The 14,869-nt window shown below is 36.4% G+C and overlaps 1 protein-coding gene across 4 annotated transcripts in view; it reads left to right on the top strand.

Moving 5' to 3' along the window:
- LOC137624545 (uncharacterized) overlaps positions 1-14,545 on the top strand; it is a 68,141-nt gene extending 53,596 nt beyond the window's left edge. For 3 of the 4 annotated variants that reach the window (XM_068355461.1, XM_068355435.1, XM_068355454.1), the window contains one exon: positions 13,055-14,545. In XM_068355461.1, coding sequence (XP_068211562.1) covers positions 13,055-14,004 — 950 coding nt within the window. In that variant the 3' untranslated portion in view covers positions 14,005-14,545. Of the gene's footprint in view, positions 1-6,471; positions 8,009-13,054 lie in introns of those variants that run through there. The other variant, XM_068355444.1, reaches the window with a different exon arrangement.
- The last annotated feature ends 324 nt before the right edge of the window (positions 14,546-14,869 follow it).

Raw genomic sequence — 14,869 nt, 5'->3', positions numbered from 1 at the left:
ACCCCCGACCGGCAAACACCTGGCAGAGACGTTACCAATCAGGCCACAGCAACCATGTGGATAAGTTTTATCCATTATGTTTTGTCTATTGTATTAAATTAATATTTTCCAATAGGTACAGTCTGTTCATTGGGTATGTTTTTTCTTCAGGAACTCTTTCTTTGCTGGGTATTTTTATGTCTGTGGAGCAAAGATTGGCTTTTTGTATGTTCACCGTTTTTTTTTTTAAATTAAAAAATTAAAAACTAAAAACTGACATGCTATTTACAGGTTCAGCAATTTATTTTAGTTTATAAGAATTAGTAGATCGTAGCTCTTTTTTTATATGCAATATCAGCAAATTGTTATTATGATTATAATTACTTGTTAAGCTAAAACCATAGTTGGAAAAGCAGGATGCTATAAGCCCAGGGGCTCCAAAAGAGAATATAGTCTAGTAAGGAAAGGAAACAAGGAAAAATTAAATTTTAAAAACAGTAACAATATCAAAATAAATATTTCCTATATAAAGTATGAAAACTTTTAACAAAACAAGAGGAAGAGAAATAAGATAGAATTGTGTGCTGGAGTGTACCCTTAAGCAAGAGAACTCTAACCCAAGACAATGGAAGACCATGGTACAGAGGCTGTGGTACTACCCAAGATTAGAGAATAATGGTTTGATTGTGGAGTGTCCTTCTCCTTGAAGTGCTGCTTACCATAGCTAAAGAGTCTTTTCTACTCTTACCAAGAGGAAAGTAGCCACCAAACTTTTACAGGGCAGTAGTTAACCCCTTGGGTGAAGAAGAATTGTTTGGTTTGAGGACAGAGGATAATCTGTAAAGAATAGGTCAGACTATTCGATTTATGTGTAGGCAAAGGGAAAATTATCCGTAACCAGACAGAAGGATCCAATGTAGTACTGTCTGGCCAGTCAAAGGACCCCACAACTCTAGTGGTAGTATCTCAATGGGTGGTTGGTGCCCTGGCCAACCTACTACCTACTAATTCATGGTTTCTCTGAATTAGTAAAACTGTATTATTTTCACACCTTTATGAACTGTCACATACAAATATCACTAGTATTTACAGTCAGACCTTACCATTTGTAGGGATTAGTTAACAGATACCAGTTGATGCTAAAAAATCGTCAATGATATATTCACCTTTAAAGACATTCACATTTCCCTTTTATTCCTATGAGTATACAAACATCTCATTCTTTATGAACTAGAATGCCCTTTGAATTCCTTAATAATGTAGTTAGCGACAAGAAAGGCTTGTGAGCAAGTATCCCTGCTCACCCGCTTGTCGAAGACTCTTCACTTTTGTCTTCAGCTGTAACGAGTACTTACGTACTGTTGCGTCCTATTCAAGGCTGTGTAATCTTTTTTTCATATCTTCACTTTGAATGGTGGTATCGATTTTGCTGGTAAATTGGCAATAGATTCAATACTACTTAGGGGCATAATTGTTGTTACAATTACCTTTTGTTATCAAATTTAAATTGTAGCCTCCTGTTGGTGGGTGCTTGCATTGAGGAGCAAGAAGGGCTAAGTCTTCCCTGGTTTTATTCTTGGCAAGCAGGTGAATTACACGGGACTGTTAGCACTTTGCTCTTCTCTACGAGTTTTTGTTCTAAGGCTTCTACTAATACTCCTCTGGCTTGGACCTGAGGAGCATTTTTATGCCAGCATTCCTGCTCTCCTACTTCCATGAGTAGGGAGATGCCCCTCTAGCCTTTGGGCAGTCAGGCAGAAACACGGGGCCGAGCTGTGGTTCGAGACGGTTACTTATAACCTTTTCTGGACCATTGGCTCCCTATCTCACATATTTAAAGTGTTTTTGCCTGATCTTCTAACATCCCTAAAAGCTCTAGCCTTGTGGATAGAGGTAGAAAGGATGCTGAAGAAGAATGCCTTTGATGTCATTCTAGACAAGTCTTTGGGCTTCTACATTCGACTAATCCTAATGTTGAAGTCAACTAGGACCTGGAGACCATCATCAACCTCTCTCCATTAAACAAGTTTGTTTGTCCAACAAACTTCTCTGAATTCCATCAGAGAAGGGTGCATACTTCCAAGTGCCCATTCATTAGTCCTCTCGGAGGTACTTCCGTTCTCCCTCTGTGGTATGGTGTACCATTTCAAGACTGTGCTTCAGACTGTGTACTGCCCTTGAGTTGTTCACTCGGGTGAACTCTCTGGTAGCAGCTTTTGCCCATTCGTAGGGGATACGTCTGTTGCTGTAACTCGAAGGCTGGATGATCTTGGCCTCCTACGTGAGGCAGTTGCTATAAGATTGAGATCAACCTTTAGCATTTTGTCACAGTCTGGGGATTGGGATAAATTTCAGTAGTGAAGTACTTAGTCATGCTGATGGACACAACTGCAGTGAGTCTTTTCTTCAGACAATTGCATCAAGAAGCTCAAGGAAGCAGCGCAACTGTTTCTGTCCCAAGACAGTACTCCCAGCTCAGTGTTGGAAGTCTTCGCAGCCACTCTTTCTCACTAGAGAAGCTTGTTCTTCACAGACACTCTCATCAGGGATCCCTTGAGTGGTGTTTGAAGGATCATTGGTTAGTTTACAGCAATCACCCAGCTTTCCTGTTCCAGGGGCACAGGAGGTTCATGACGATATTAGTTGGTGGCTTAATAAAGAAAACCTGATTTCAAGAGTTCTTAGACTCCCCACCTCCAGACATGGAGCTGTTCTCAGAAGCATCAAGGGATGTGATGCACACGTGGATGACCTGGTTGTCTCAAGAGTTTGGTCAGAAGAAGAGAAACATTTTCTCATCAACTTCCTAGAAATGTAAGTAGAGTTTCTAGCCCTGCAAGCAATCTGAGAATATTTGAGTAGGCATTCGGTATTGTTGATGAGCTACACCACCATCATAGTAGACTACGTCAACAAGCAAGGGGCACGGCTTTGTGCCCTCTTTGTAAGCAGATGAAGCAGATGCATATCTGGGCAGTGTTTAATGCTGTAGATTTGTCAGCCAGGTACATTTCAGGGAAGAGGAATCTACTAGCAGACACACTCAGTCACCAGGGCCAGGTTGTAAATTGGAGTGGTCTTCCATTCCAGACCCGTAGGCAGTGTTTGCAAGACTACTTCTAGCATCCATAAGATCACTTGAACACTTTTGCCTTTCCTCAATTCAACCTAATCTCCCCACTGATCAACAGTGCGTTGATTACGCCAGGAATTAGGATGATCCTAGTGGCCCCCAGTTGGCCACATGCCTAGTGGTTTCTCGATCTGTTATCATTTCGAGTTGAGGTCTCGAGAGCATTTCCTGGATTTTCCCATTTGGACAATATACAGCATCTCCAAGCAAAAGGCTTTCTGCTAGGCACTACACAAGAAAGGTTGACAAACCTGCTGCTTTACTCTAGCTATCTACTGGGGAAGTGAGCCATCTGCCATTGGGAGTGTAGAACGGGTACTTCTCAGGTCGGACATCTCCAGGACAGATCTAGGATTTCCTGTCTTTTTTCACCTAGAGAATCGCCTCTTAGTCACCGCTGTCAAAGGCCACTGCTCAGCCTTGACAAGTATGGTTTTTGTACTGAAGGGTATAGACTTGTGGTTGTGAAGTTGTCTGGTCTTATGGGGAGTGTCAAGCATTCTTGCCCACCTTGTGTTCTCAACCCTGGATTGGGACATGACCTTATGTTCTCAGCCTATCAGCCTATTCGTCCCCATGATGGGCAAATAAAAGGGTTGCTGGAGTCATCTTTGCTCCTGTTCAGGACTAGGTAGACTGACATTTCCAGGGTAGAAAAAGAGTCCACCATTCCTGTTTTAAGGAGACCACCAACCCACCAATTAGTAAGTCTCGCTATTTTAAGGACAAAAGGTTGTATATGCACAAATAAACTTTAAAAGTAATTTGTATTTTTCCTTGGTACATTCAGTCCTCTGTCTTCGAGGATTCAGTCATTTGCGATACTGTATAGAGAATCGTATGAAATAAAAATCACGTATTCGCGGTTTCCTGATAAGTACTCTTGCGGCCAGACGATTTCAAACCGACCATGCTGCTTTGCATCTGGCATGCTTCGTGACATTTCCCTTTCCACACAGCACGACACTTCATCTCTTTCTCACTCAGCCTGAGTCTTGTATTATCTCCCCTCGCGTGTGCATCTCTCGCTTCAGTCCATTTTGTGCAGAATTATGTTGTGATGTAAAAAGCCTGTACATATCCAGTGTGCTTATAGTGATTTTAATATAAAATGTGATAAGTACATTATGCTACCCCCACACGCCAAACATTTGACAGCTCAAAGTTGCATCATACTTCAGACTTACTGCATAGAACTTCGTATGTAAACAGTTAGTTGTGTGTAATGATACTTTTTCTTTTTAATTTTCATTGTTATTGTATTCATCGTGGAATACTGTAATGTTGTTATCATATTAACTACTGTTCAGTACTGTATGCAAAATACCCTACTTCACAGTAGTAATGTAGTATATAGGCTACGTATACGAGGAGTTTCAGCAGTGCGAGTCGACTTGCCGAAAACAGCGAACACTTATGAGTGTTACCTTAACTAATTAAGCTGTACTCTAGCGATAGTACTGTACATATATTACAGTAATATACACTACTGGTTCATTTACTGTTAGATAGAAGCAAGTGTTTTGTTATTACAGTACATAATTGGAAAAGCAGTATGCTATAAGCCAAGGGGCTCCAACAGCGAAAATAGTTCAGTGAGGAAAGGAAGCAAAGAAAAATTAAATATTTTAAGAAGAGCAACGAGATTAAAATAAATAATCTCCTATATAAACTATGAAAACTTGAACAAAATAAGAGGAAGAGAAATAAGATAGAATAGTGTGCCCGAATGTACCTTCAAGCAAGAGAACTCGAACCCAAGACAGTGAAAAACCATGGTACAGAGGCTATGGCACTACACTTCCTGAAAGGTATTAAATGTGTTAAATTATTAACACAGTACTTGTACTGTGAAAGGAACAAAGTAGATTACTTAGTGTGTTAGTCATCCGCGCTTAGGCAAAGGGCAGTAAGTTGTTAGGTTGGGAGTTAACCCACCCTGGGGCAGCAGATACTCGCTGATTCTTACTTTTTGCGCCTATGTTACCTAATCTCCACAAATGAGGAGGGCTGATTGTACACTTACTGGGGAATTCATATGTTTCCTACCTCCTCCCCATTCAAAGTACCTATGATTTTTCTGTATAATTGTATAATTGCTCATATTCGTAAAGAATTAGTGGAGATGTTGGCTAGGTGATAAGGATGCTCTCTGTCCTCTTGTTTCTTTAGAACATGCATCATGGCAAACACATTTTATTTAATTGGGATTAATCTTTTTCCTTCTTTGAATCAATGACAAATAAATCACATTTAAGTATAAAAAAACTAATCTTGGTTTGAAGTCGAGCAGTAATTATTCATTAATTCTATATCTAAAAGGGTTTTGTCATTCGTGTTCAAGGAAAGTAGTGTTTCTACTTTTATTATAGACTTTGCGTATTGGTTTTACCATGTTTGATGTTTATAACTTTTAGAGGGTTTTAGATCCGGTGTTAATTTTGGGGTAGATAAAGTTGATATTGATTTTCTTCAAGAATTTCATCTATTACGGTTCTTTAATTACAGAATTTTTCATTAGTTTCAAGGCATTGAGACAGAATTTTTTGCATTCTTAGGTTTGAAAAGTTTGTAAAGTTAATAATTTTGACTTTAAAAGTACTGTACCATATACATAAAGTAGTATAAATTATTTCCATGAAACTTACCTTGCAATAGAAAATGTGATAAGTTTCATGTGCCAATTTGACGACCTCTGGATAAGAATGATAAGATTTTCTCTAACGCCACCATTCCCTCCCCTCCCTCCAAGGGATCGCTACACTGCCAATCATCTGCCATGTATTGTACCGAAAGAGAAGTGGCAATTAGGTTTCCCCGGAAACACAAGCGTCAACAAAGACTCATATTTAATTCTCGTCAATTCTAGACGCCTTTACGTTGTCTTCTGATTTTAATTTTTGTTCTGGTTGTTTTGTGTGTGCCATCTATTCATGTTTAGTTCAGTATTATTATACCTTCCGCCTGAGAAGTGTGTTAATCAGTGTTCTCTATTCACGAGAATAAACACAATTTTTAAGCAAGAATATAATTTTTCCATACAGTACTTCCCTTTAAATAGGAATACTGTTAGCTGCTTCTCTTCCCAATTTTCTTGATGTGATATGATCCAACTGTGGTCACTTCTTAAATCTGATTCTTCGTTGACAGTTTACTTATGATGAATGGCAGATGGGTAGCAGTGTAGTAGTACCTTTTGGGGGGTAAAGGTAGGAAACGTCAGTGAGAAGTGAATTTTTATTGTTTTAATTTATAGGTCTCAAATTAGCAATAGAAGACAATATTTTCTATTCAAAGGGAAGCCTGGACATACTAATAGATTTTTGTCTAAAAATCATGACCCTATTGCATTTCCTCAGACAAGTCCAGAGGAGTTGTTGAAAGATACATTAGGTATTTGAAGAATCGACACGAGCATCTTCTACGTAGGTACTATGTGCGACATTTCCATCTCATAAGAAAAATTCAGTGGTTAAAACAAAAACTAAAGAAAATAGAGAGCCGGTGTTTCACGCCTGAACAACTGTTGAGAGAATCAAGAAAATATCTTTCCGATGAGCACGTCCTTTTTTTTGAAAGCCAGATGTTTCTCAAGAATAAGAAGGGAAAAGGAAACAGGTATTCTAGAAAATTTATGAAGTTGATGATTGGATTGTATAGATTAAACCCTTCTGGGTATAAATATTTGAGAGGGATATTTAGTCTTCCCTCGATGAAAAAATTGGAAATCCTTCAGGGAAATCGCATATATATCGAAGAGTTGCCTCTTGATACTCGTGAACCGGGTTCAGTGACAATAGAAGTTACGGATCGAGTGGAAGTTAAACCTAGGTTATGCAACCCTCCTGAACCATCTTTTGAAGAATTTATTTGCAACTTAGGACCAGACTTCGAAATAGAGGAACCTTCAAAAGTTATAAACGATCAAGAGGCTTACGATTGTAATTTAAAGCAAGATATGCCTGATCCTTGTGCCATGTTTGGGTTGGACTTCAACAAAGAGAAGTCAGAGGAAGAAGGTCTACTGAGGCCAAAGTTTGATGATGGTAACTTAATTTGCAGTAAACCAAAGTTTGAAGAAGGTAGTTTGTTTGATGATGTCGAGATGTTCGAGAATAACGTTATGATACCCGACCTTTTAGAAAGCTGCACATTGACCCCAACTGCTCCTGCATCGGGAAATGTGTTGTATGTTTCTGGAAATCCAACATTAATTGATGATAACATAGATGCCCCGTGGCATGAGACGTGGCCTTATCTGTAACCAGTATATGCGAGATCAAATTTGATACGTTATCACGTCCTACATGATTTTGGTAGATTTTTCATGTACGAGGTGAACCTTCCTTACATTATTTAAAAGTCTGAAAACTTATCTCCAAAGACTCCCTGCCATTTTGAATTTTTGTTACCTTAAACTTGGAAATTAATCTTAGAAAGTTTATTCTATCGAATGAATTAATACTGAAAATTTGATACGTTATCACTTCCTACATGATATTGGTAGATTTTTCATGTACGAATTGAACCTTCCTCACATTATTTAAAAATCTGAAAATTTATCTCCAATGACTCCCTGCCATTTTGAATTTTTGTTACCTTAAACTTGGAAATTGAACTTAGAAAGTTTATTCTAACGAATGAATTAATACTGAAAATTTAAACCCTTTATTTTTGAGCATTCTTAGAGTGCTGGGTTTGTTTTGCAAATGCCCTCCCATGTGTGAATTTATTTTTTATTAAGGATATTTTTCTATTTGACTGTTGATGAATTATATTTTTTTGGCTGTGATCTGTTAGTTTCCCACTAGTACCCATTTTGTTCTTTATTCTGTTTTATACTGTATATAATACACAGTATCTCAGGTAAATAATATTTTTTATGTAACTTAAAAGTTAGTGGTGTTAGTTATTTTTGGAATGTTTTTGAGATTATTTTTTGTTTAATAAACTTGAAAATAAAATTGCTGGAATAAATGTCCTGTGGTGTAGGTATAGAAGTGCATATAGTTATGCCATGATGGAAAAACTGGTAGTAGAAATATTATACTTTGCTACATGATGTATGTGTGAGAAGCAATTTTTTCTCAGACATTCATCTCATTTCATGGTTTGTTACAGCACTTTAGCACCACAAAACTACACAACGTACTACCTCCATGCAATATAGTTCGTTTTTTATTTTTATGAACCTCCCTTTGATGCTCACATTGTTGCTTCTCTAGAAGCTTGGTTTATGAATATTCCTACATAAAGGGTTAGAAATTGTCCATTTAACTTCTAATCAATACACACTTACCTCTAGTAAAGTAATGAGATACAGTACTGACAAATAATGGCAAGAACTGAAAAAGTGATGAGCCAATATCTCTGTTATATCAGTTCCTCAGTCACATCTGTTGGATTTAGTATCCATTCTCCAGGCTCCTGATTGTGATGTTTTAGTGTGTTTTAAGATATCTTCCTTGGGATTTGTTAGCTATTACTATACTGGGACAGTACTGCGATCTTTTTCATTGTTGTGAGGAGTGTGAATGCCTCACTGTTCCTTTCATGGAAAAGTAATTTTCTAGTTCAAAGGACACATCAAACTTCCTTCTAGTTCAGAGGGAAATCCAGACAAGACTAGGCTAGTTGTTGTGTATAGCAGGGATGATGGAAATTGTGACGTCAGCAGTGGTCTTTAATTATTATTATTACTAGCTAAGCTACAACCCTAGTTGGAGAAGCAGGATGCTATAAGCTTAAGGGATCCAGTAGGGAAAAATATCCCAGTGAGGAAAGGAATGAATAAATGATATAAGATATCAAAAGATCAGTAACAACATTGGAATAGATTTGACATACAGTACTAATTTTTAAACCCTGCACAGGGTTTTTTCAACTTGGTATTCCTATTCCCCAAATCTTCAGGGGGCTGGAATCCAGTTCTAGATGTCTTAGCCCTCAAGTGTTCAGTCATCACAAGATTTTGATGGAAATAACCTTAGCAATTCTGGGGGCTATTGAGAAAAAAAGATCGAATGCTTTCATTAGACCTCTCACATGGATATTTTCACATTACGATTCATCTCATTTTGAAGAAATGCTCCCATTTTGTCAACTGATCAAATATTTACCAAATGTAGGGCCTATGTTACGGTTTCAGAACAGCATCTCATGTGTTCACCAAGACGATGGCCCCATGGTTAAGATTTCTGGTGTTAAATTTTTTTGTACCTGGACGATAGGCTATTTTTGAGTGGTTCGTTGGAAAGAATTCAGGTTCTATAAGTATGGTTACTCAAGTTGCTTTATCCTTTGGAGATCCTGGTCAATTCAAGGAAATCACTTCTGGCTTGACCCGAAAGATTCTATATTTGGTAATGACGATAGCGACAAAATTTTTCTTCACTCAGTGGGTAACTACAGCACCATAATTGTACAGTGGCTGCTTTCCACATGGTAAGGGTAGAAGGGAGACTTTAGCAGCTCCTCTAGGAGAAGGACTCCAAAATCAAACTATATGAAATAAAAATGTTTTCATACTGCATGAATGTTTTCTAGTTGAAAGAAATTGAAAAAAGAAAACTTAGAACATTTTGTATAGATAGAGGAATTTTGAAAGGTAAAAATGCTTGGATGAAACTTTAAAGTTATTGCTTGTTATACACCAGCATCAAGCATAATAAGGCTTTTGGAATTTTTGAAATATGTAGAAAAATAAGAAAGTAGAATTTGAAAAAAAAAAAAAAACAGTGGTTTAGAAAAACATTTAAAAATGATCTTTTACTTAGCCTCATTGATATACTTGTGGTCCCCTCTCACTTAAAAAGTATTATCCCTTCTTATGATAAGCTAAATTGAATGAAATTTGAGCTATAAACTGGATTGTATCTAGGGGTACTCTTCCTTTCCCCATATTCCCCACTTCCCTATTCTTATTATTATTATTAACGAATGAAAACAGCTTTTGATATCAAGAGTACAAGGAATGGTTTAAACTTCAACCCTGAAATAACAAAGAACCTCTGGTGCATCAATTCTTCGCTTTCCATTAACAGTTGAGAGTGTCTCATTACTTTACTAGAAGCCTGTGTCTACCGAAAAGGAAAATAGATGGGAGATTTTAAAAATCTTATAGGTACAGTAAGTAAGAGAAGGTCCTCAACATACAATAATTCGACTGATAAACATTCGACTGTCAAACATTCGACTTACAAACATTCAACTTACAAACATTCTACATGTACTTTACATACATTCGACTGATAAACATTCGACATACAAACATTCAACTGATAAACATTTGACTTACACACATTCGACTGATAAACATTCGACTTACAGACATTCGACTGATAAACATTCGACTGATAAATATTCGACTTACAAACATTCGACTTACAGACATTCGACTGATAAACATTCTACTTTACATACATTCGACTGATAAACATTCTACTTTACATACATTCGACTGATAAACATTCTACTTTACATACATTCGACTTACAAACATTCTACTTTACATACATTCGACTGATAAACATTCGACATACAAACATTCAACTGATAAACATTTGACTTACATACATTCGACTGATAAACATTCGACTTACAAACATTCAACTTACAAACATTCGACTTACAGACATTTGACTGATAAATATTCGACTTACAAACATTCGACTTACAGACATTCGACTTACAAACATTTGACTGATAAACATTCAACTTACAAACATTCAACGTACAAACATTCGACTGATAAACATTCGACTTACAAACACTCAGAGATACAAACACAAATCCAACTGAAAATGACAAAGATAAAGAAATACTGTAATAAGAAATACATCATTTAATACAGTAAGCAAAATTACATTTGTAATAACCTAAATTTAAATTTAAATTTCATTAGCTAAGCTACAACCTGAGTTGGAAAAGCAGGATGCTATAAGCCCAGAGGCTCCAACAGGGAAAATAGCCCAGTGAGGAAAGGAAAAAAGGAAAATAGAATATTTTAAGAAGAGTCACATTGAAATAAATATCTCATATAAACTAAAAATTTAACAAAACAAGTGGAAGAAAAATAAGATAGAATAGTGTGCTCGATAGGACTATCCTAAGATATCGTGTATAATCAGGGACGTATTTCAAATGAAACCCGACTATTTGTCGACTTTGGTTGCTGGAAATCGTAGGCATGGGGTTCAGGTTAGGTCTACCCTAGGCTAAAAGTTAACAAAATTTAACCGAGACAGATTTTTGGAACCTATTAAATTTGTAAGTTGAGAACCCTCTATAAATAGAACTTCTAGAAAAGAAGCAATATGAGCTTCAGGTGAGTATAGAAATAACAAATTTGATTAATAAAAGACCTTTTTTTCAAATAACAAATTTGATTATTAAAAGACCTTTTTTTTCAAATAACAAATTTGATTATTAAAAGACCTTTTTTTCAAATAACAAATTTGATTATTAAAAGACCTTTTTTTCAAATAACAAATAATTACTAAAAGACCTTTTTTTCAAATGACAAATTTGATTACTAAAAGACCTTTTTTCATTTTTGAGTGCTGTATTAGGTGCTCAATTATTAGGACTGTGAGGAAATTACTGCGCATTATTTTTATTGACTTGCATCTTACAGGATTTGATATGCATGATATTTGAAAGTTGACCTTTATTCAAGATATTTCCAGAATTGAAAAAATTCTCTCTCTCTCTCTCTCTCTCTCTCTCTCTCTCTCTCTCTCTCTCTCTCTCTCTCTCTCTCTCTCTCTCTCTCTCTCTCTCTCTCTCTCTCTCTCATTAATTGACATTTGCAATGCATAAAGCTTCAGATGCATTTTTTTATGCATGGCTTTTTACCATAACTGCTTATCAAGGTGGTATATTAACCCTTTTACCCCCAGGCTATTTGGAACTTTCCAACCCTTAACCCCCAGGCATTTTTTTTTTTCAAGCACATTTTGTAATATATATTTTTTAAATTGCTCTAACAGCCTTAGTTTTCATCCTAGAGAGATCAGGTTGGTCTCATTCTTTTGGAAAATGCCTGAAGTTTCTCATAAAATTATCAAAAATATGCAAAAATAAATGTAAATAGCAGTTTTTTGCAAGGACGTACCAGTACGTCCATGGGGGTAAAAGGATGAGTTTTGTGAAACCTACCAGTACGTCCATTGGGGGTAAAAGGGTTAATATAAAGCATGTGATTTATGTCTTCATTGATGACGACTATAACTGTAAAGTTATTTGCATGGGAATGTTATTTTAAGACTTGTGTTTAGTCATATGATACTAAACGAAGATTTACAGGTTTGCTTTCAAAACACAGAGATGGAGTGAAATTTATTTTTATTTCAATTAAACTTTTAATTTCCAAAACCCATTTTGTTTGTGGTCATTACAAGACATTAGTTTAAGTAATGTAAAGTTTAGTTTTCCTCCGATGATGCCAAGAAAAATTTCGAAAAAGTACCAATTTATAAAGTGGTACTGGATGTATTCGGTAGTTTCTATCTTCCTCTTGGTGTTTCTCTGCGTGGAATTGTTGATTTATGACCAAGATTAGATCAATGTCAATTGATCTTTCCCAATATTCAAATTTTGTATGCATCAAGCACAACTGTGAAAAAAGAAGTAGAAACAAGACTCCCCAAATTTTATCTAGACCGCCAATATGTTTACACTTTTATTACCTCCAGGTGTGAGTTTTTAGTATTTGTTGATAACTATCTTCAGTTTGCCTTTCATTATTAATCTGTGAATAAGTGTTTTTAAACAACAAAAAAGAGGACTTCTTGAAGAAAGAACTTCCTCATATTAACGTTATTACAATTGGGTTTATCACGCAAGTATTACCCAAGATAGTCAAGTATCAGTACACTATAAATTTTAAGACTATGGCCAAGTAGTTTTATTAACAAATTTTTATCCCCTGTTCCTCCTCAGCAAACAAGAGAGGACTTCGTAAATACATGAAAGAAATTAAGTTGCAACACGCCCGCCTCATCGGTAAGCACAGGACGCGTTACAGCCGCCTGCAGAAGAAGTATTCCGAGCTGGAAAGAGATTTCAAGGAAGTTGAGGACGTGGGAACACCGCAGCAAATAGTGAGAGACTCCAAGAAATACCTTACGGAAGAGCACGCAATATTCATGGAGAGTCAAATGTTTCGGAAAAATGTCGAAGGAAAGGGAAATCGATACTCGAAACGTTTTTTACAGATAATGTTAGCACTCTATTTGAAAAGTCCAGCTGGTTACAAATATCTTAAAACAGTGTTTACTCTCCCATCTATTAAATTACTTCTTAGATTACAAAGTCAGGGATTTGGTTCCTCAACTAAAACAACAAATGCTGATCCTTTTGAGATAGAAAGTCATGTCCAGGCACCAGCAGCTCTTGATTCTGGTGTAGGTGATCCAGTGGATCATTCTTCAGAAACTCCAGTGTCTAGTATCATTAAAAGGGAAGAGCCAGTTTTGTCAGAGGGGGATCCATTGGATCTCCCCAACGACAGTAAAGACTGGTTCAAGTCGGGTATTTTATCCGAGACTTTACCCTCCACCAGTGGTCAGACCGTATTTCTAAGCAACTCGAATAAAGGATCACTGAAGAAAACTGAAGCAAAAGAGATTGAAATGGAGGAGGAAGAGGAGGAGGAGGAGGAGGAAGAGGAGGAGGAGGAGGAAGAAGAAGAGGAGGAAGAAGGAGAAGAGAGGGAGGACGAATCTTCGCACCAATCTAATTCAGACAATTTAGAATTGGGGGAAGTTGGTTCGTCATCCATCACAACTTTTGAAAATATTTCGAAGAAAGTATTAGTGGTGCCAGATAATGAGACGCTCAACAAGCAAGATATTTCTATCCAGTGGGAGGATGAGTGGAATTCTCTATAATAATTATAGTGGCCTTCTGTATGCATTTCTGTTGTCTTCGTTCTTTTACTTTTAAAGAGAGTAGTATTGATTTTTTTTATTTTTTTAGTCAGCTGTCTTTTTATTATTTTGTAACAATGCTTTACAAAAATGGGATGAAATATTTGCTGTAATTAAAGTCATATTTTAGAGGATAATTTATAGTTTTAGCATTTTAATAAATGTCATAATGGGGTCTCCATTCTTTGCACGTGAATTGTGCGTAAATATTAAGTAAAATTCATATATTAAATTATTAACGAAACACTTTCGTTAACCTGCGCTTACGAGTGGTACTCGCATGACAGGTTATCATCACATTTTGTTTTAAAACCGTGACCGTAGTGTTGAGTTCACCAGTTTTATACTCTATACCTGTCACTTCCAGGAAAAACCTCAAGAGATTTTCCATCCCGTTATTTTATATTTCCTCCAGCCCTTGTGTAAATAAGGGCTTTAGGCTGTGTGGCCCATGGGCCTCTGTATTAAAACTAATGATTTTGTGTTCAGTCACAAATGCAAACAGTTGTTTTACTTATACCTTAATAAAGTAACTGATTTCATGTTGAAATTGAAATGAAAAGGTTGGCCATATGACTTGCCGTGAAATATGGTGCTAAACAGTAAACAGTTTTTCTTTTACCATCCCTAGTGCTATTATCACTTAGTATTTCATCAATGACCATTGATGTTTTGATGTCAGATAAATACTAATGTCTTGAATTTTATGAAGGGACTCATAAGGTAATGTTGAAATCTATTTACATTTTCTGTTAACTCCCTTTCATTAAGAATTATGATCAATCTTTTTTTAATTATTCAAATCCTCCATACAAAAATTTAGTAA

This window comes from Palaemon carinicauda, chromosome 2 (genome assembly GCF_036898095.1).
Source record: "Palaemon carinicauda isolate YSFRI2023 chromosome 2, ASM3689809v2, whole genome shotgun sequence".
NCBI lineage: Eukaryota > Metazoa > Arthropoda > Malacostraca > Decapoda > Palaemonidae > Palaemon > Palaemon carinicauda.
The sequence above is the reverse complement of the archived record's forward strand: the minus strand, read 5'-3'. Positions and strand labels throughout refer to the sequence as shown.